General features: G+C 33.1%; 2 protein-coding genes across 3 annotated transcripts; both read left to right on the top strand.

Moving 5' to 3' along the window:
• Positions 2,977 to 12,352, top strand: LOC109329716 (paladin-like). The gene is made up of 19 exons (XM_019563471.1): positions 2,977 to 3,197; positions 3,289 to 3,411; positions 3,952 to 4,023; positions 4,136 to 4,206; positions 4,278 to 4,377; positions 4,467 to 4,565; positions 4,898 to 5,024; positions 5,964 to 6,097; positions 6,184 to 6,243; positions 6,433 to 6,668; positions 7,402 to 7,831; positions 8,554 to 8,877; positions 8,983 to 9,591; positions 9,682 to 9,855; positions 10,473 to 10,700; positions 10,786 to 11,069; positions 11,415 to 11,699; positions 11,784 to 11,906; positions 11,995 to 12,352. The coding sequence occupies exons 1-19, from the start codon at positions 3,054 to 3,056 to the stop codon at positions 12,125 to 12,127; spliced, it is 3,756 nt and encodes a 1,251-aa protein (XP_019419016.1). The 5' UTR covers positions 2,977 to 3,053; the 3' UTR covers positions 12,128 to 12,352.
• Positions 16,894 to 22,538, top strand: LOC109329717 (pectin acetylesterase 3). Of its 2 annotated transcripts, XM_019563472.1 has the most exons (14): positions 16,894 to 17,185; positions 17,712 to 17,794; positions 18,152 to 18,281; positions 18,405 to 18,478; positions 18,891 to 18,977; positions 19,052 to 19,176; positions 19,266 to 19,326; positions 19,515 to 19,568; positions 19,655 to 19,732; positions 20,201 to 20,306; positions 20,398 to 20,543; positions 21,121 to 21,224; positions 22,242 to 22,286; positions 22,378 to 22,538. In XM_019563472.1, exons 1-14 carry the CDS (start codon positions 17,014 to 17,016, stop codon positions 22,475 to 22,477), a joined length of 1,365 nt encoding a protein of 454 aa, XP_019419017.1. In that variant the 5' UTR covers positions 16,894 to 17,013; the 3' UTR covers positions 22,478 to 22,538. The 2 variants fall into 2 exon arrangements, with proteins under 2 accessions (XP_019419017.1, XP_019419018.1); XM_019563473.1 differs by lacking the exons at positions 22,242 to 22,286; positions 22,378 to 22,538 and having other exon boundaries at positions 16,896 to 17,185; positions 21,121 to 21,397.

The following is a 22,538-nucleotide window of genomic DNA, read 5'->3' as shown; positions in this document are numbered from 1 at the left end:
GCCCTTGGAGTCACTCATTCATCTTTGCTAATTTGCTGATGATGATGCCAAATTGATGGGGTGGCTTCATTTTCAGATTCCTATGTATTAAAAGCATTATGTCAAGTATCTTATTTTTAGCAGTGAGTTTCATGTAACTGTAATATTGTTGCTTAATGGTCATAAGGTTACAGATTCAAATCCTGTTTGTGAGAGTAAGACTGCATTCATGACCTGTCCTAGACCTTACTAAATAGAAGTTTCGTGCACTCGGCCATTTTTTCCAGTCGCAACAATCAAGTCTTATTTTCACTAGGTCAGATTAAAATATCAGTAGACTTATATGTCTCAACGATGGTCGTTCTTCCACTATTAACCCGGTTAGTCGTTCTTCCACTATTAACCCGGTTAGTCGAAATAAACACATCCTAGTCAAAGCTCAATGGATTTGTGATGTCTAGATAGTGGATGATTGATACCAAAACTATATCCATTAGCCAGATGAGCACAATAGAGAGCATCTGAATGATTTTCTTATCATCAGAATGTGTGGACCGAATAGGATGAAAGAAGATGTTCTGTCTTATATGAGAATATTTGTTCTGTTTTGTTATAACTCATTTATGAAACAATATTCCATAATGTGTTTACTCCTTGGTTCCACAACACAGCCATTTAAGTAGGAAAGAATATTCCATAGTATATTCACCCCTTTGTTCCACAAGACAGACATTTTAGTATGAAAGAAATTCACTCATAGGAAACTCATACAAAGTACAAGCTATGTTGGTAATAGCAATGTGAATTGGGGTATTGAAACTAATTATATCTTAGAATCTCATTTCGATCTCTCAAAATTGTAATGAGTACCAATTTTGAAAAATTGAAAAACTCGAATTGCCTCAAAAGATATCAAATCTGAGTCAAATAAATTATTTTTATGATTAATTTTTTGGACACTTTAATCTTTGTCATAAACTTTTTGATTAGGAATGGCAACGAGACGGGTCGGGAATGAGTTTGTACTTACCCAAACTTGAACCTGAAATTTAGAACCCGAATTTGACCTCAAAATAAGTGGGTTAAAAACCATACTACCATCCCTTACCTTGTCTGATTTCGGGTAACCCAAACCCAACTGGAAACCCAAAACTATTATATATATATATGCATGCACATTTACACCAAAAATGGGCAGCATCCATACACGTTTTTCTTCTAACAGTGGCAAAGTGCCAAACCATTTTGTTGGTATCCCTGCACATGCTGATACGTTTTCTTTATCCTTGCACATGCTGCTATATATAATATATATACATATATATAAATTATAGAGTATTATCTGTACCAAATCTGAACCCGAAAAATTATACTCAAGTAAAACCCAAACTCAAACCCAATCACAACAGGTTGATGTTAAATTCGGGTTAGGTTCGGACGAGTACCCATGAGTTTGGTTTTCATTGTCATCTCCATTTTTGACTATGCAATATTTGATTCTTAATTTAAATTTTTACATACTTCCCAATAAAATTGTGAATTTTTTTTATAAGATGAAAGTAGACCTCCACTCTTAATTACATGGCACCTTTTAAAGAATGGGAGTAATCTAATACTATTAATTATGATAGGAAAAAAGAATCAATACTTAGAATAATCACCATCCCCTTTTGTTTCTTGAAAGAGTACAAATTAGTTGTCATAAAATTTTAAGAAAATTAAACTCCAGCTATCATGTGAAAGCATACATTAGTCAAAATTGTTTATAGTGATAAAGTTACAAAGTAATAATTAGTATAAAACTAATTGCTCTCACCATCTCTTTCACGTTCTTTATTAAATAAAGTTTATTACACTAACCATGCCTTTCACGCTCTTTGTTAAAAATTCCCATTAATTTAAGTTATTTATATAAATACTTGGAATGAATAGGGGATTTTGGTTGTTGCCATGTGAATAAAGTTTATATTTTTCAAATGTAAGGACATTGTCAGAAACCTACGTGAATAAAAATAGAGAATAAACTATTTCATCGTACCATAATAACTTATTTCCTTAAATCCATTTAGTTTTTGACATGTGTGTTGTTTTCTTTGCTCTTTTATAATATATTTTAAATGAAAACTTATTGAAAGAAGAGAAACAATACATGTCAAACATCGAGTGAAGTTAAAGTGATAGATTATCGCATTATATGAGGAAATACTTTATTGTCATAAAAAAACTAACTAGTAAATTAAAATAATGGTATATACTTTGAGAAAATGATAATATTTAGAGTTTTTACACTGTTACAACTTTATTTATCATTATCGACTCTTAATTAAAAGTAATACCAATAAAATTGTAAATGATATATTGATTATATATAAATCTTTATATCAATTACACTCATATACTTTTATATAAAATAACTTACAAATATTATTACATGTGTCACTTATAACTCAATAATTAATAAAAAAATATCAACTTGTAACAACTATCATCATCATGTACAATTAGTATATGGGTGGAATATAATGAAATAGAGTCATTTTGAAGTTCCGTATGAAGTGAGACATGAAACAAAGTCATCGGGGAGAAGTTCCACGAGTTACGAAAGAAACTTCGAACTCATATTGGTCATGAGTTTTAGGATGAAATGAAATAAACTGAAAAGAAAAGATTTGTTTAACCTATTATTCTCTATATAATAATATATTTTATAATGGAATGAAGATGAGTCAGTTACATACTGTTCCATCCATATCCAAAATTGCCTGAAAAATGTTTCACTTTTTTTATGCGAAAAAAAAAATATAAAATATCTTAAACATTAAAAATAAATAATAACATAATAATTATATTACATTAATCTAAATGGAATAATTCCTTTCCATAATATATAATATTCTATTCATTTCATTCATTCCCTCTTCTTCTTTTTTCTTCACTATATAAGTTTAAGAAACGTTTTTCTCTTCTTTCATTCATTCATTTTTTCAACTAACTAACTAACATTGTTTCAGTGAGTGAGAAACAAAGAAGAAAAAGTGAATTGAAGAAAAAATCGAAGAAAAAGTTGAAGAAAAATGGCGAAGGAACCAGAACAAGTTATGAAGATGAGAAAAGGTTCAGTTCTTGGCAAAAAAACTATTCTCAAAACCGATCATTTCCCTGGTTGTCAGAACAAACGTCTTTTTCCTCAAATTGATGGTGCTCCTAATTATCGTCAGGTATAATTTTTGAATTTTTTGAAATTATTCAAATTTCAATTCGTTTGATTCTTAATGTTGTTGTTGTTTTTGTTGTTGAATTGTTGTATAGGCTGAGTCATTGCATGTTCATGGTGTTGCAATTCCTACAATTGATGGAATCAGAAATGTTCTTAAGCATATTGGTGCTCAATTCCAAGCTAAAGTTCTTTGGATTAGTCTTCGTGAAGAACCTGTATGCATATTCATTTCCATTTCTATACATTTTTTATTTATTTAATTTTAGGTTTTCACTATCTGAAATATAAGCTCCTCACTTAGTGAAGTTTACGAAGAATTGATGTAACATAACACAACCTTATCCTGATAAGCAAAGAAATTGTTTTCAGGATTTGAACTCATAATAAGGCAAACAACATTAGTGTTGTGTCGATGTTTACCTTCACTATTTGGAATGAACTATAATCAATTTAAAATGCTCTATGTATGTTTTTATTGTAATATAGCCTTAACCTGGCAAGGAAGAAGTTGTTTTCGGGATTTGATTCAGTGATGATGCAAACAATATTACTGTTGTGTTGATGCTCACCTTTACTATTTGGAATAAGCTATAATAAATTTAAAATGCTCTATGTATGTTTTTTTTATATAATTAAACTTGGCTTTGAGTTTGAGGTTTTTATCCTACTTTGATGGTTAATGGTGGAATTAAATTATTTGAAGCATTTTTTTCCTAACTTTTCCATTCTCTTTCTTTTGTTGAAATTGAAACCAGCTTGTGTATGTTAATGGTCGTCCGTTTGTTTTGCGTGATGTGGAGAGACCATTCTCCAACCTCGAGTATACGGTATGTTATTATTGACCATTCTCTAATTGCCATTTGTGGATTAACGTGTTTCAGTTGAATTTAGTTTAGTGGATTCATATTTCAAAATTTGTGGCATTCTGTACCAAATCAGGGAATTAATAGAGAAAGAGTTGAGCAGATGGAAGATCGTTTGAAAGAAGACATCCTCATGGAAGCTGAAAGGTATTTATCTTAAGTTTGTCTTGTGGAGTTCTTTGTTGTCATTGTCTATTAATCTCACATTGATGTAACAGATATGAAAATAAAATCCTTGTCACTGATGAGCTCCCAGATGGTCAGATGGTGGACCTATGGGAACCAGTGTCGTCTAATTCTGTTAAGACGCCACTCGAGGTATGGCTGACACTTGCTTACAATTAGACTGAGACTAGTCAATTTGTTATTGGAAAAAATGCGTCAACGTTAATGTATTTGCTATATAGGTGTATGAGGAATTGCAAGTGGAGGGATACCTTGTCGATTACGAGCGTGTTCCTGTAACTGATGAAAAATCACCAAAGGAACGGGATTTTGATATTTTGGTCAGTACTTGTGTAAAAAAAAGTTTTTTCCCTTTTAATAAATGCCTATGAATAAATTTCGTTTGCAAGAAAATTATGACTGACCCTACTTTCATTCTATTTGTTAAACTCTACCAATTTGGTGTCACTATCTGGACTTGTATTCTTTTGGTACAATCAAGGGGTTGGGTGACATAGTTTCCCTTTTTATTTCCTTGTCATTGAGCTGCTAATGAATAAAGCTAAATTGTCTACGCTTCTAGGGTCTTTTCTTTTGTAAATATTTACTACATAGAAGTCTCATATCTACTTATTCATTTTCCTGAAACCAATATCATTCTTCTTTGATTTAGGTCCAAAAAATTTCTCAAGCTGATGTAAATACAGAGATAGTTTTTAACTGTCAAATGGGGCGTGGACGAACGACAACTGGAATGGTCGTTGCAACTTTGGTTTACTTCAACAGAATTGGAGCCTCTGGTACTCTTTTTATTTCTTTACTCAACGCTTCAGATTTTATTGTCCATTCTCTTTCATTTATACCATCGTTCATCCAAGAAATTTGAAATAAGAATGTGATTTCTTCCATATGCAATATCTTATTGCAGCTGTTTGATTTGTTTTAATTTTTGCCGTTTAATGAAAAGGGGGAATCTTTTATTCTTTAAGATGCACTAGTCTACTACACATACCAAAGAGTATGAATATGCATTACACTACATATTAAGGCAGATGCGTACATCCTTTTTGTATGAGTTAGCATCTATACACACTCACACACATATATAGAGAGATAGACACACACACAGACATGTTTGTATATATGGCAATACATCTATTTTGTTCATGTCCAAAAGAATGCAATGTTTTTCACATTACTGCTAGGTTTACAGGACTTGCATCTAGCTAGTGACGACCATAAAGATGTCGTTAGAGTGGGTATGCATGATTACAGATGTGTCTAACAAATGACGTGATACTAACCTATTACGAGACTAAGAGAAGCTCAAAGTACACCCATTGGATTGAGGGCTACTAGACCCAAAATACAATAGTAGGTCCCATATCTGTTTTCAATCTTTGCCATCCACATATATTCTAATGACTGTGATGGGTTCCTTCCAGTTCTTGCATTAATAACTACTTTCATAGGAATAGGATGCATAAATAAGACTTTACTTCCATAAGAATGGAATTTCTAGTGTATATACTGAATAACCTTGTTCATAACATGTGAGGGCCACAGCTCGGAAAAAAGGAAATATCATTATTGAATTTATTTAATAATTTACTTTAAATTATTCTTTTCCTTTTTTGGCACATCCTTTAATGTATTCTTACTCCTTTGTTTAGTTTAAATCATAGGGTGTACCAGTGGAATTGCCATTAACAAAATGTTTTTCTTTTGATACACAACAGGGATTCCAAGAAGCAATTCAATTGGTAGAATTTCTCAATTTATGACCAACGTAGCTGATCGTTTGCCTAACTCAGAGGAGGCAATTCGCAGGGGAGAATATGTAGTCATAAGAAGCTTGATTCGGGTGTTAGAGGTATTGGAATGAGCTTTAATGTTTCTTTGATAAGATGAAAATATGTTCTATCTATTATTCTGTTCTAATTTGCTGACATACTTCAGGGTGGCGTTGAGGGAAAAAGACAAGTGGACAAAGTCATTGACATGTGTGCTTCAATGCAGGTATCTCTTTATAATGATTGTTTGTATCTTGTGGGTTGAAATATAAGGTATCTCTTTATAATGATTGTTCTAAGTTGTTTGTTTGAACTGTTTCATTGATGATTTGCATTTCTGTCCTTGTATCTTGTGGGCTGAATTTTCACATTTCATCTAAAATAACACTTAATCATTGTCTTGCTTTTGGTTCAGAACTTGCGGGAAGCAATTGCCACCTACCGCAGTAGTATTCTGCGGCAACCAGATGAGATGAAAAGGGAGGCATCACTTTTCTTTTTTGTGGAATACTTAGAGAGATACTACATTTTAATATGTTTTGCTGTGTACTTGCATTCGGAAAGGGCTGTACTCCTTTCTAGTACTGCTACTCAGAGTAGTTTTGCTGACTGGATGAGAGCGAGGCCTGAACTCTACAGTATCCTTCGCAGGTTAAAATATAATTAAAATTCTTGAGGTCTATTGTTTTCTCTTCATTAGGTGTAGGAAGTATGAACCTGTATCTTGACTCAAACTGATATTGACTAATGAGTTGTTTTTGGCCAAATTTAAGTCCTCGAGGATGTTGCTTTTTAATTCAAAATTAATTAATCAATTAGGTCTTTACCTTAAAGTTTTATATATGTGCTACTTGGATTATAAGATTGACATTAACTTCTGATAGTGAATGTCCCTGTTTTGAATTATGATGATGCTTGGTTGGGTAAGTAGAAAAGCTCCATGTTTGGCTCCAAGACAGATTCTTGAAGACATTTATTGTTAAGATGGCTCTAAATAATACATCATTGTGCTGATCTTATTATTGATTTGGACATTATGCTTTGGTTCCATTCTACTTTTTACCGGGAAAAGCATGTCTCTCTTGTCCTATTCTTAGTGTGCCTTTAGTGCTTTACACCAATCTTCTGAAAAGAGAGACCATGGACTGGAAACCCATTTGAGATATCCATTATATGCTCACAGTTTATAGCTAATTTTCACCAGAATCTGTTAGATATCTATCTCTTTCTAATATTCACCTTTTGTTACTTTTTTAAATAAAATTTCCTATTAGAGAATTGGACAATTATTTACCTGTTGGGTTTCAATTGTAATCTAATTTAACTTGGTTGCTCTTATGTCCATTCACATTTGGCATGAATTATGTAACTATTGATATTGCAGGTTACTCAGGAGAGATCCAATGGGTGCACTTGGATATTCAAGTTCAAAACCATCTCTGAAGAAGATATCTGAGTCTCCTGATGGCCGTCCTTCTGAGATGGGTGTGGTTGCTGCCTTGAGAAACGGTGAGGTTCTTGGTAGTCAAACGGTGCTAAAAAGTGATCACTGTCCTGGGTGTCATAGCCAAAGTTTACCTGAGAGAGTGGATGGGGCTCCTAATTTCCGTGAAGTTCCTGGTTTTCCAGTTTATGGGGTTGCGAATCCAACTATCGATGGTATTCGATCTGTCCTTCATAGGATAGGTACCTCTAAAGGTGGACGCCCAGTACTTTGGCATAATATGAGGGAAGAACCTGTTATTTACATTAATGGGAAGCCATTTGTCCTTCGCGAAGTTGAAAGACCATATAAAAACATGCTGGAGTACACGGTAAGCACTACTTTTGGCATTTTTGTTCATTAAATTGAAAGTTACAGATGGAGGACTGCAAGCTAGATGTTGATTTCTGGAAAAAATGGCTTCTGGCTTGTAATCCACCAAGATCAAATACAACCAACTGGCTCTCCCAATCTTGTAATATGTCAATAGAATGTCTATATAGCAACTTGGTTGTAATTGGTAGCAGGAACGTCAGGCAAAATGAATGTAGTGTTGTAATTGGGAAATACTGTCTAGATGAGCTATGTTAGTCAGGCATGGGGAACTTTTGGGTTTACAGTGCTTTTTTTTTGTTCTTTCCATAAAATGTGATTATGTCATTGTTATAGTGTCCTCTCTTCGCTGTGCTCAGTGTCATATCAGTTTCAGAGGTATAGGACTACAGGAGATAAAGTATTACAGCCATAAAAATCATAATCTATGACTTTGATATGTGGTTTACTCTTATTTTCAAAATCAATGTGAAACATGGCCTTAGCCCAGTTTCAGTCCACACACAAACGGAGACAGACAGTGATTCTTCACTTTGTATGGTTGCAGGTCCTGGATATGTTAATATATATATATATATGATCATATGAATGCTGAAGATAGTATGAGGCTTATCTAAAATGCTGAAACTAAGATCCAATTAGATGTCTCTTTGAATTTAATGTTATTTTTTAAATTTGTCCCTAATTTTTGGTGAATTGGATATTATACTTTTTCGTTAGGGTATTGACTGTGAAAGAGTGGAGAAAATGGAAGCTCGGTTAAAAGAAGATATCCTACGGGAAGCTAAACAATATGACAGTGCCATTATGGTTATTCATGAAACAGATGATGGGCATATCTTTGATACCTGGGAGCATGTTACCCCAGATGTGATTCAAACCCCAGTTGAAGTTTTTAAAAGCCTGGAGACTGATGGGTTTCCCATTAAGTATGCACGTGTCCCCATCACTGATGGAAAAGCTCCTAGAAGTTCTGACATTGACACTTTGACAACTAATATTGCTTCTGCTGTTAAGGACACTGCTTTTGTTTTCAATTGTCAGGTAATTTCTTTATCTTTTATCTCTTATGTTTAATTTTTATTGGCATGTTTACTTGTTTGTTTTTTCTTTTCATGTCATGCTGATAATATCTAATTGATATAATAGATGGGCAGGGGCAGGACAACCACTGGTACTGTCATAGCTTGCCTTGTGAAACTTCGAATTGATAATGGTAGGCCCATTAAAATACTAAGTGATGATGTGAACCATGAAGCATCAGATGGTGGTTTCTCAAGTGGAGATGAAGCTGGAGGGTATGTCACTGCAACTGCATTGACCTCCGATACTTCACAAATAAAGACAGATGAGAAACAGAATCATGTTTTTGGGATAAATGACATCCTCTTATTGTGGAAGATAACAACATTATTTGATAACGGTGTTGAATGCCGAGAGGCCTTAGATGCTATTATTGATAGATGTTCTGCACTTCAAAACATTCGGCAAGCTGTTCTTCAATATCGAAAAGTATTCAATCAACAGCATGTCGAGCCTAGAGTGAGGAGGGTGGCATTAAGTCGTGGTGGTGAGTACTTAGAGCGCTACTTCCGTCTAATTGCTTTTGCAGCATATCTTGGGAGTGAAGCCTTTGATGGCTTTTGTGGACAAGGAGAATCCAAAATGACATTTAGGAATTGGTTGCATCAGAGGCCAGAGGTGGAGGCTATGAAATGGAGCATCAGATTAAGACCAGGGAGATATTTCACTATCCCGGTAAATATTTTTTCCTACTTGAATTATTACCCCCTCCCCCAATTTAAAGCAGGATTGCTTCATTGATGTCAATTTAAATTTAAATTGTAGGAGGAGTTGAGAAAACCACAAGAGTGTCAACATGGAGATGCTGTGATGGAGGCCATTGTCAAGGCCCGTAATGGATCTGTTCTAGGGAAAGGCTCCATACTGAAAATGTATTTCTTTCCTGGTCAGACAACTTCCAGTCACATACAAATACATGGTGCACCACATGTTTTCAAGGTATGCTTGCTTACGTAATTACTGCGTAAGAAACTATTATCAAGTTTGGGAACGTAAGGCTACACGTGCATTTTGGACCAAGTGTAGGTAGAATTGGCATATTTAATATGTTTTATGGTGTAAGTTCATTTAGTGAACATTGTTGTCTGAGCAAACTAGATTTCACATTTAATCAGTTTGTTATCTTGTAATTGCACAACTAGTTGCCAGTTTACTTGACTATTTTGTCTTAAATTTTTAATTTTACGCATTTCATATTCTTATATATTTCAGTATTTGTAATATGACTCATTTTAGCATATTTTTTAGTAGTTTGAAATATTAATATGTTATTATTCATATTTAAGAAAAAGAAGTAATTTGTTATTATTCATATTTTAAAAAAAGAGTAACAGGTTATTATCATACTTACAAAAAAAGTAATATGATATTATTCATATTGTATCAATAGTTTTAAGATCTAATTGTTTTTCATGCTTCTTTGATAATTGTGACTGATCAATTTTTGCTGACAAATATATATAAAAAACTAAAGACCTGAGATTGTGAAAACTAGCAAAGAAACTAAAGACTATGAAATGTCATTATGACTAAAACTTGTTTTTATTACTTTTAAGGTTAATGAATACCCTGTGTATAGCATGGCAACTCCAACCATCTCTGGTGCCAAGGAGATGCTAGCTTATTTGGATGCTAAGCCTAATGCCTCCTTGACTACTCGAAAAGTTATATTGACGGATCTGAGAGAAGAAGCAGTTGTTTATATCAATGGTACTCCTTTTGTCCTGAGGGAGTTAAACAAACCTGCTGATACACTCAAGCATGTGGGAATCACTGGTCCTTTGGTGAGTCTTCTTGTACTATAGTTCATCCATTGGAACATATCACAAAGTTCACTGTGGTGCATAACTCATGGTAACTACAATGCAGGTGGAACACATGGAAGCGCGGCTGAAAGCAGATATACTAGCAGAGATTAGACAGTCTGGTGGGCGAATGTTATTGCATCGTGAAGAATATAACCCTTCAACGAATGAGTCTGCTGTGGTTGGATACTGGGAAAACATTGTAGCAGATGACGTGAAGACACCTGTGGAAGTTTATTCTGTTCTGAAAGATGATGGATATGATATAATCTACCGGAGGATACCCTTAACAAGGGAGAGAGATGCTTTAGCCTCTGACGTTGATGCAATACAATACTGTAAAGATGAGTAAGTTTCCGTACCTGGGATTATATGTGTTACTGGCATTGTTGTTCTTGTGCTGGTTGGGTAAATCTATAATAAATGTATGTAGAATCATGGTCAGCCTATGATTGTTAACAATTCGATAACCTTAATTTTTCTCCAATATACACTCATTGGATTCTGAAAACATCTTGGCTTGTAGTACTATATGGTTCTATCTGATGTGTTAATTGTGTTGCTGGCAATAACAGAATCATTCTTCATATGTTCCCCATGTATGCTTGCTGTCTAGAAACTGTAACCTCCACATGTTAATATTCTGTAATTATTCATTTAAATATAATAATCTAAACTCTTGCCTTATCGTAGCTCTGCGGGGAGTTACCTTTTCGTATCACACACAGGTTTTGGCGGAGTCGCATATGCAATGGCCATGATCTGTATCAGACTTGCAGCAGAGGCCAATTTTCCATCTAAAGTCACACAGCCATTGTTTGGTCCCGACATATCTGCTGTGACCGAAAAGAACTTGCCATCTCGAGCTTCAAATGAAACAGCGCTCAAGATGGGTGACTATCGTGACATTTTAAGCCTTACAAGAGTCCTCATACATGGTCCCCAAAGCAAAGCAGATGCTGACATTGCTATTGAAAGGTTATTAGTCAAAGTTTGATTAGAATATTCACTAACCTTATGTTATTACCTTTAAGGTACTGAATGTATCTATTTTTTCAATAGATGCGCAGGCGCGGGGCTCATTCGAGATGATATTCTTTATTACAGAAAAGAATTGGAGAAGTTTACTGACGATGATGATGAGGAACGTGCATATTTTATGGACATGGGTATTAAGGCTCTGAGGTAAATTTACATTGTAGCCTCTCCTGTTCACATACAGAAATTTACATATTTTATGTAACCATTTGCGAATTTTCGGTCTCATATGCAGGCGGTATTTTTTCCTGATCACATTCAGATCTTACCTATACAGCACCTCTCCTGCAAATATGAAATTTAGTGCATGGATGAATGCAAGACCAGAGCTTGGTCATCTATGTAACAATCTAAGAATTGATAAATAATTTGGAAATGCTTGTAAGTTTGTACAGTTGTCACCTATATAGCCTTCTATCTATCTATTTTTGGGGCGAAGCCCCTAAATGTAGTGTACAGTCTGCCCTGTAAAACTCAGGTAGAATAGCATCCTGTAGTATTGCAGCATGAATATGGTATAAAAATGCTCAAAGGAGTGTTCACTGTGTAGACCTATAGATTGTTTTCATAATGCTTCATTTATATAACAAATTCGATAAAGTTTTATGTTCTATCGACTGTTTAATACAACCTTCACATTTTATATGAGCTTAAGATTGATCATGTATAACATAAAACACATGTAAGAAAGTTTGTAATAGAGTAGATCAAATGAAAGCTACTTCAATTCTTTAGAGGAAGAAGGTCACCAATAATCATAGGTAAAAGATTAGGAAATATTTACATATGAATGTTTTGTCAATAATTATGGAGTTTAAAATCTATGCACTGACAGTGTAAAGTTTTTTACATTGTTAGCACATTATCCACCATTGATTTGTTTTACTTTTGTTCGAGAGTCAATGTTGGCTAACAAATCAATGGTGGATAATTTGCTGACAGTGTAAAAAACTCTTACATTGTTAGTGTATAGATATTAAATCGTAATAATATTAATGTTTGATTGTTGTAGGGAAAGATATGATAGAAAGCTTCAGAATGATGAGTGGGTTGCTATAAAAAAAAGGGTATAGAGACAGCAATAGCGTTGATCAAGTGATGAATGAGATAAAGTCCTTTCTCCACTGGAATTTAGTTCGGCTCCTCATGGAACACGATCTGAGCATGTTGAAATGCTGATTTTGTAAAAAAAAAATTGCATGCTAATTCTAATTGCTAAATGTGTGTTGAAATGTATTTTTTTTTTTAAATTAAGAGATGCACCTATTGAAATGCACCTTTTTACATAAACACCGTATCCATATAATGCAGTACTTTTGGTAATGCAAAGCTAAATTAAGAATACATTTCTACATTCTTCTGAAATGATAATGGCACATTAAGGTATATTCGTCCAAATGAACATATTATTATAAAATATAAAAGTGTGAAATGTGTATTGGACAAACTATTGAAGAAGCACAATTAGCTGGTTCAAACTGCTGAATCGATTCTCATACTATATATCATGATATTTATAGGAATATATCTATTGTTCCACACTTTGTACCACATCATGTATTATTAAATATTTTTCTGATTGGTTGAAAAATATTTAAGTTAAAATTATAATTATTAAATATTTTTCTAGCTAATTATATCTTTTGGCACATAAGGTGATATAAAAAAATATTGGTAAACATGGTCTAAGCATATCGTACCATACCACTTAAAACTGGTTTGTGCATGAAACTTTGTAACATTTTCAAAATAATACACAAGAATTCTAACATTGAACTTAATAGTTTTAACATAGTTAGTCATTAACAATTTCAAATACTTGAGTTATATGTAAATATTTATATTATACTTATTATAATATATATAACTTAACCATATATGGTTTAATTGTAAACCAATGATCAACCATTATACCATTACTCAATCCTATGGTATTAATATCACATCTCAGAACAATACAAATAAGTGGATGTTGAATGTTGATCCTTGGTGTGTCTAATGACAATAGAAAAATATTTTGAGATCTTACTTGATGTTCTCCACATATCTTAATTGTATCATTAACTTTTGATTTCTTTGACATCTCTTCATCACTCGTCTAGCAAATAAGTAATCTTCATTTCCGACCTTTCTAGAATAAAATTAATTAGGTTTTCAATTATACACATATTTTGTCTCATCTTCTGCTTAATTATCCTCTCCTTTAACTTCATAATATAGCTCATGAGCTTAATTCCTTATAGTTTGTACCAATGATGTGAAATCTGAGCTAGATGTCAAACCGGGAGAGATCCTGTATTAGATTCAACTGGTTTAAATGGTTAAAATCGTCTGGTTTGACTGAGTGATTTTATACATAATTAATATTTTTTATCTATAAATGTAAAACTTTATATAATTAATAATTATGTATAATTATATTGAAGTAATAACATCTTCATCCTTTTCGGATCGTAGTAAAATAAAATATTAGAGTGTTCCATTTTTTTATTTTTAAGTGAACCGTCAGGTTTACTTACCGGATTAATCTGGTTTAATCAAGTTTAGCACAGTTGGACTGAAACTTCTTCAGTTCAAAGCGATCCAACTCTCATTCAATTAAGACTATAAACTAGAACCGTTTTCAAGTTCAGTCAGCAGTTAGATCAGTCAGATTATCTAGTCCGGTTCAATTTTCACAACACTAGTTTGTACACTCATCTCAAAAGGTGTTGAAATGTACTTTCATGAGTTACCCCTATAATTAATATCTTTTTGCACTCTCAGTTATATAAAATTGCACTGATGTCATTTCATTTGTCTTAATTTCATATATTTGGAAATATTTAATGCAACTTATGTTTATCGGATCTTAAATCTAGATCTATTATTGGTCTGAGATATTGTTTGACCTCATGACAACAAAATATGAAGATAGGAAATAACTTTTAATAAATAAGAAAAACAATAAATACTACTTGACTTAAGAGGGAAAAACTCTATGTTTAGTTCTACTAAAAATGGAAGGAATGAAAAGGTATAGAAGAAAAAAGGAAGTAAAATAAATTTTCTTTATTTAGTTGAGAAGAGAAATATTGTGTGGTTCATGCTAAAATATTTTCTCCTCAAATAGGAGGGAAAACACATAGAAAATAATCATTTTTATCATGACACCCTTATTTTATTTATAAACCATCATTTTTCTCATATTCTCTCATCAAATCCACTTTCTCCTCATGTTCACTAACTCCTCAAATGGGTTTATTGCTACAACAACAAAAACAAATAAAACTTTAACATTTTACTCCAATTTTTTCCCTTTCTAATTACAATCAAGGAGTATACTTATTTTCGTATTTGTTTTAACTCATGCAACCCTATTTAATGTTTTTTACTATTTTTTATTATTTTTGATTCATTCCATGTAACGATCATTTTTTATGTAGAGTGTGAATGTTTTTGCAAAATAACAAAATGTATTTGTTTTTTATTTAATTTCCAGTTTAAACTAATTTTTTGAAGAACTTATGATATGTTGGGTATTATGCTTGTATTGCTCTTTTTTTAGAAGTGTATTTCTTTAATTGTTATTTTTATTATTCACATGATTCGCAAATCAATGTATTTAGAATTTTTTCTACATAATGTTTTTTCTATAAAATTGTTTGTTTGATATTTATATTCTTAGAGATAGTTTGGTCAAAGAATATAGAGTCTCCCATGTTTTATACATGCTAAAAATAAAGTAGTAATAATAACAATGTTGTAAACATGTTATTTCTTATTTGGAGTATTTATGTAATTTCACAAATATATATTTTTTCCTTTTATTTTTTGGAGAACCAATCAAGAGAAGAAAAAATCAATGTTGTGAGCCAGACGTAAAACCGGTAGAGGTCCCGTATTAGGTTTAACCGGTTTAAACGGTTAAACCGTCTGGTCTGACCGGGTGATTTCGTACATAAAATTAATAATTTTTATTTATAAATATATAGTTATATATAAATGTAAAATTTTATATAATTAATAATTATGTATAATTATATTGAAATAATATCTCTTTATCTTTTTTGGACCATAGTAAAACAAAATATTAGAACATTGTCCCATTTTTTATTATTTTTAAGTGAGCCGTCCGGTTTAATTCCCGGGTTAATCCGGTTTAATCAGGTTTAACGGACCGAATTTTTTCTGGTTCAAAGTGGTCTAACTCTCATTCGGTTAAGACGGTAAACCAGAACCGTTTTCAAGTCCGTTCAGCGGTCAGACCGGTCGGACCGTCCGGTCTGATCCGGTTCTAACAACACTGGAAAAAATTATAAATTTCTTTCATCTCTTGTACTTTTAAACCTAACAATTAATTTTCCAAGTCAGTTATTTTCTTTACTTGAATTTTCTTACATTCCATATTCCTTTCTAACAAGAAACCATTATTATGTGTCTTTAATTTATTAGTATTAATTTATAATTATTATGAAAGAAGGAACAAGTGTGTGATTATTGACTTTTGAGTGACTTTCGAGGAAACTAGATACGACACACCATTTCTTGTCGGATTCTCTTTTATCAACTATTCATAAATGAATGTAATATAAGCTACTCTATCATAAATTATTCATCAGAATAAAGTACCTAATACATAATGTAAGGATATCAATTATATTCTTCTCTTACAAAAAATCTGATATATTTTTTATTTAATTATTTTTTATAAAAATATTTTTAAAATTAAATAAAATAAAATATATATTATATTTTTACTGATTGAAGGAAATAAATTATCACATAATACACATAAATACTTTATTCTCATTATTCATTCATATAAATTACCTTCATAATTTATTTATATTTTATCTAGAGTCACAATGAACACATATATATATATAATAAGAGAATAAAATATTTATTGATATAAGGAAATAAATTATCTCTTATAACTACTATGATGATATGTATCTTATTTAATCATTTTCTATAAAAAAATATTTTTAAAATTAAGTAAAATAGTATATATGCTATTAACGATGGAAAAAAATAAATTATCTTCTAGTACACATATATTTTATTCTCATACAATAATACTATAAAATTTCTTTTTGGATGTGTACATTTTTTCCTAATTTAGTTATAACACTTAAAAGTTGAAGAAAATAGAAAAAAGATGGTGAAAACAAGATTCTCTCTAGATTGAGTGAGTGAGATTCAGCTTTCAGCTTTTAGCTTTTTCTTATTGTTCTAAGCATTTTTGATTCAGAAAGAAAGAAAGAGAAGAATGGAAAAGCTGATTCTTGTGATACTCATCTTACCCTTTGTTATCTCTGCTAGATCTGAGACTATAAACACAACACACTCTCTCTTCTCTTTCTTTCAAAACGACGCCGTTCAACCTCAGCCACTCACCATTCCTCTCACTCTTATTCAATCTGCTGCTTCCAAAGGAGCTGGTCTCTCTCTCATTTTCATTTTCAATTTTTAACTTTTTTTGAAAATAATTATTTTAATTTTGTGAGGATGAGCCTCGGCGCAACTTAAGTTGTTTGTCTTGTGACCTGGAAATCCTCCGTTCAAATATCGGAAACAGTCTTTTTACTAAGCTGCCCGCTGACAGAAGTCTCGTACATTGAGCTGTCATTATAATTATTTTAATGCAAGATGTCTGTCCGATGACCTGGAGGTCATCTGTTTAAGTACCGAGAACAGTCTTTTCACTGAGCTGCTCGGTGTCAGAAGTCTCGTACATTAGGCTGCCATTGTAATTAATTATTTTAATACAAGTTGTCTGTCTGATGACCTTCAAATATTGGAAACAGTCTCTTCACTAGGCTGCACACTTTGTCGGGAGTCTCGTGCATTAGGCTGCTATTATAATTATTTGAAAGTTGGCTTCACCCATAAGCCACTTTCTTATTACTACTCTCACTACTTGGATAAGGATTTATGAAGTTTATAATTTTTGTCTGTTGATGACAGTTTGTTTAGATGGAACATTGCCTGGTTACCACTTTCATCCTGGATCTGCATCTGGTGCAAATAGTTGGCTCATTCAATTGGAGGTATGTAGAAGAATTTCCTACAATTTTTATCACGAGTCTCAATAATCAATAGTTTTTACTTTCAAGGTTTAACAAATTTCTTAAAATTTGAAGCCTTTTATCACCACAATGCTAATTTTAGATTTTTAGTTATGCCGATATGTTTAGTTCATTTGCGCAACGGGAAGGTTGGTTGCCTTGTGACTTGAATGTCATGAATTCAAATCCTGGAAACAGCCTATTGGGTTGCGAGGATAAGATTGCTTACATCAATCCTCCAGGAAGTCTTGTGCATTGGGCCACCTTTTTTGTTTTGTTGCAATGTGTACCTTTTTAAATACCTTCGTACCGGGCTTGCTTATTTATACTTTGCTGCAGGGAGGAGGGTGGTGTAATACCATACGAAGTTGTGTATTTAGGAAAACTACTCGTCGCGGTTCCTCAAAGTTCATGGAAAAACAACTACCATTCACAGGGATATTGAGCAACAAAGCTGAAGAAAACCCCGGTTTTTATCTTTACCCTTCACATGCATAACATTAGTTGCTTAGTGAAATTAAACTATTTCCAAGATTTGTTTACACAAGCTATGTGTTGTCTTTTTTGTATTGACATTATTTTTTGTGAACAGATTTCTTTAACTGGAATAGAATCAAAGTACGATACTGTGATGGAGCATCTTTCAGCGGAGATAGTGAAAATGAGGTCAGTAAGAGTAAGACAGAATGTATCTTTTTCGTTATATATATAGCAGTATTCCATTCTTGTTGTCATATATACAATTTTTGCAACACAGTGTGGTTCACAGTTTCAAATTTTTATTGCTAAAGTATGGAAACTCATATCTCTGTCTCTTTCACACACAAACACATACACCTATATACAGAAATATACATTTTTCTTATGGCCTAACGGAGACATTTAAAAATTTCAAATTTCAACATAAAGTCACAAAATCTATTTGTTTTTAGGAGTCTTTGCCGGTGAGGGGGATAACTATTTTCGGATGAACTGGTTCTTATATATCCTATGGTGCTGGTTTGTTGGTTGTTGTGGATATGGAAAGCTTTATTTTTGGGGTTTACGATTTTATCATGTGAACTTGTTCTTCTTTCAGTCTGCACAGCTTCAATTTCGAGGACAAAAAATATGGCTAGCTGCAATGGACGAATTAATGTCCAAGGGAATGAACAAAGCCAACCAGGTTTCCCTTGTCTCCTTATATTGTTATTCAATCTCCATTCTGCATGGATGCTCATAAACAAAATTGTATACCAGGCCCTTCTCTCTGGATGCTCTGCAGGCGGTGTAGCATCTATAATACATTGTGACGAGTTCCGGAACTTGTTTCCACAATCTACCAAAGTGAAATGTTTGAGTGATGCAGGATTTTTCCTTGATGCGTAAGTGATATATTTTGTTTTTTAGAACTTTTTCCTAGCCAGTACCCTTTCCTAGAAACTTAGATATGATTATCTGTTCAATCATGTAGAGTTGATGTATCTGGGGGGCGCCCACTGAGGAATCTGTTCGGAGGTGTAGTTAACTTGCAGGTAGTATTTAATGTAGTAATTAAAAACGTCTATAAAATTAGTGGTATATGGTGTTCTGAGCTCAATTTTGATGAGTCATTTGATTCAACATTGCAATAAACTTTTTTCTTAGTGGTTTTACTTTCTGATATATGGTTTGTAAAACCTGTATAAATATGTCATCTCATTTATGTTTTTTAAAATTGTAGGGAGTGCAAAAAAATCTACCACAAAGCTGTCTTAGCAAACTTGACCCAACTTCGGTAATTATTATTCTGGATGGCATTCAATTCATAACTTGAAATTGCTACACTTGCAAATTTTAAACTTCTGAACTCTCTTTCTTCAGTGCTTCTTTCCTCAAAATTTGATCAATCATGTTCAGACTCCGTTGTTTCTACTCAATGCAGCGTATGATGCATGGCAGGTAATATACAATGTTTCTCCCATAGTTTTATGTTGATGATGTGCCTAATTATATGCTTACATAGTAGTTAATATACAGTGTTTTCCTTGCTGTGTTTTCTAGTTTCACTAATTTGTACAATAGGATTTTCCCTTCAAATGGTCCTTGAAGCAATTTTTTCAACTTTTTTCCTCTCTATTTTATACAATAAGAAAATAAATATAACCTGGACTTCTACCAACACTCAGTCCGTAATAAAAGCCCGGGCCCAGCAGTCAAATTTAATACAACTATCATTGAGAAAATTGCTTCAAATGCTCTGGCGATTTTGTATTTTACGTCTAAGAAAAAGTCCCCAACGTAAGCAAGCTAGGAATCTTACCGTGGTTATTGATGTTGGTCCTTTTCTTGCTGCTGCTACCTGATTATCATTTACCACTGAATTCATTATTATATGGACTAAATATCTCTTGTAATTGTTTACATCAGGTTCAAGAAAGTTTAGCCCCACCTTCAGCTGATCCCCATGGCTCTTGGAATGAATGTAAATCGAATCACGCAAAATGTAACTCATCTCAAATTCAGTTCCTCCAAGGTGAGATCTCTACTAAATGTCGATTATGCATAGTAATTATTGCATATCTGCGTTTATCTGATTTACGTGTTACATCTCTTCTTTGAATCAGATTTCAGAAATCAAATGCTAAATGACGTGAAAGGCTTCTCATCGTCATCTCAAACTGGATTGTTCATAAATTCTTGTTTTGCTCATTGCCAGTCTGAGAGACAAGATACGTGGTTTGCTGATGACTCTCCGCTTATCAACAATAAGGTATGTCTGATTTAGATTTCCGTGCTTCTAAAACAGTGTGGGTGGAGTGTCACATTAGGTTTGTTTTGAATCTTAACTCTTTCTTCTATTGGGGGTGCTGGATATACTATGAAAGAGATACAATGATGTTTTAAAAATTGGACCGGGCCAGTGAGTTCAACTGGTTAGACCATGTTTCTGGTCCGGTCACTACTTATTGTATTCCTGTTTTCCCTTGGTTGAATAATCAATATAACTGATGAAACCATCTGAACCATGAATTAGATCTCCCGCTCATTCGATCTGTAGTTCGGTTTTTACCGAGAATCCAAAAGATTCTTAAAAACCTTTGTTATGATCAAAGTTCTTAGTAAGAAGAATGACATGAGAGCATGACTACTCTTCAATACCATCTTTCTATCGATCACTAATTCATTTAGAGTGAAAACCTTGTAACTACCATAACTGATTTCATTAAAGGAAAAAATATGTAATGCCTTGTGATATATTCACTATTCGAGCTTCACTCCTCCCCCTTTTCTATTTATTGTTCTCAGAAAATAGTAATCTGATACGCTAAAACGTGTTTATCATGCAGCCGGTAGCAATTGCTGTTGGAGACTGGTATTTTGATCGACAAGCTGTCAAAGCTATTGACTGTGCTTACCCCTGTGACACCACCTGTCATAATTTGGTCTTCAAGTGAGTGAAAGTTTATTGTCTCATCATATGGTAATTTGTTATTTACAATTTCATCGAAGTGATTTCCAATTGTGCATTTCACATTCATTAATTGTTGTGAAAGTACAATTTATTGGTGATGATGAAATTCATTAAATATATCATTTTCAAGAATCACCAATGTATAAGTTCAACAAAAAAAATATTTGGCATGAAAATTCAAAAATGACAAATGAGCTCAATGGTGCTTCTGCCGCTACCTTTCAATCTTCTAATATATATCATATTTGAAGGACACCAAATCTATGTGTTAAGCCATTAAGGTCGCTTCTAGTTTTGAATTACTAATCCATCACAAATCTTCTAAACAATGACAAAAATTAAAGTAAGATTTCTTAAAGGATCATACTTTAATAGAACTTAAACATGAAAATGCACCACCTAAAGGGGGTTCGGACTTTTGTTCTAAAAATACTTGCTCCTTACCAATATTTTTAGCACTTCAATGATAGGCCTTATAATGATTATCTGAGTTATTACAACTCATTGGTAGAACTTCGATGGCATGGGATAGGTTTCTATCGCTATTTTCGGTCTCAGTTTTCCCTATAGAAGTTATACCCAAGTGCCTAAGCTTTTTTGGGGCTCGATTTGCATATGAAGTACTGTGTAGTGTTTACTGAAGAATCATGGTAATTCAAAGGTAAATTCCCATGACTAGTGTGACCCTGTGTTGTAAATTTACCCTTTAGGCCCTTAATCCCTTAAACATCATGAGTAGTCCAATATTCTGACCGAGTAGCTCATGGTTGGTTAAGTCATTTCCAGCACCACATTGGTGATTTGGACAGAACTCGGAAAACACCGGATAGTTAGAGTTATTAAGATGTCGATGGCATGAAATTTCACCGAAAATTTCCTACAAAGAGCAAGAGCAGCCTTCTGATATGATTGTCGTCCTATAAGTATACCAAAATTTTCGACCGTTGTCTCTTTTTCAATTGTGTGAAACTGAGTCACATTTTCCTTGCTTTGCAGTGTTGGTAGATCTGTAATAGTAGACTCCAACTCTCAGCCTTCAAGGTTGGCTTATATTTTACACTTCCTTCCCTTCTGAATTCTAATCTTTTCAATTCCTCAATGGCACTGAAATTCTCATATTCCTCCTTTGCAGTGATGAATCATTTAGCATGATATATTCCCACTCCACAAAGTTGACTTATACAAGCCTATATATGCTAAGTGCTTTGTTGTCAATTACATGTTCCTTGTGAACTTTGGAGAATTTTAGGCCTAAAAAGCACATTCACTATGGGAGCTTTGTTTGTATTTATT

This window comes from Lupinus angustifolius, chromosome LG16 (genome assembly GCF_001865875.1).
Source record: "Lupinus angustifolius cultivar Tanjil chromosome LG16, LupAngTanjil_v1.0, whole genome shotgun sequence".
In the NCBI taxonomy this organism is placed as follows: domain Eukaryota; kingdom Viridiplantae; phylum Streptophyta; class Magnoliopsida; order Fabales; family Fabaceae; genus Lupinus; species Lupinus angustifolius.
The sequence above is the reverse complement of the archived record's forward strand: the minus strand, read 5'-3'. Positions and strand labels throughout refer to the sequence as shown.

Bases quoted from the DNA above. Each gene is read 5' to 3' on its own strand.
- LOC109329717 (XM_019563472.1), top strand. From the start codon at position 17,014: ATGGAAAAGCTGATTCTTGTGATACTCATCTTACCCTTTGTTATCTCT. The intron at 19,569-19,654 runs GTAATTATTATT...CTCTTTCTTCAG, and splicing joins GCAAACTTGACCCAACTTCG to TGCTTCTTTCCTCAAAATTT. The intron at 20,544-21,120 runs GTATGTCTGATT...TTTATCATGCAG, and splicing joins CTCCGCTTATCAACAATAAG to CCGGTAGCAATTGCTGTTGG.
- LOC109329716 (XM_019563471.1), top strand. From the start codon at position 3,054: ATGGCGAAGGAACCAGAACAAGTTATGAAGATGAGAAAAGGTTCAGTT. The intron at 6,098-6,183 runs GTATTGGAATGA...GACATACTTCAG, and splicing joins GCTTGATTCGGGTGTTAGAG to GGTGGCGTTGAGGGAAAAAG. The intron at 8,878-8,982 runs GTAATTTCTTTA...TTGATATAATAG, and splicing joins CTTTTGTTTTCAATTGTCAG to ATGGGCAGGGGCAGGACAAC.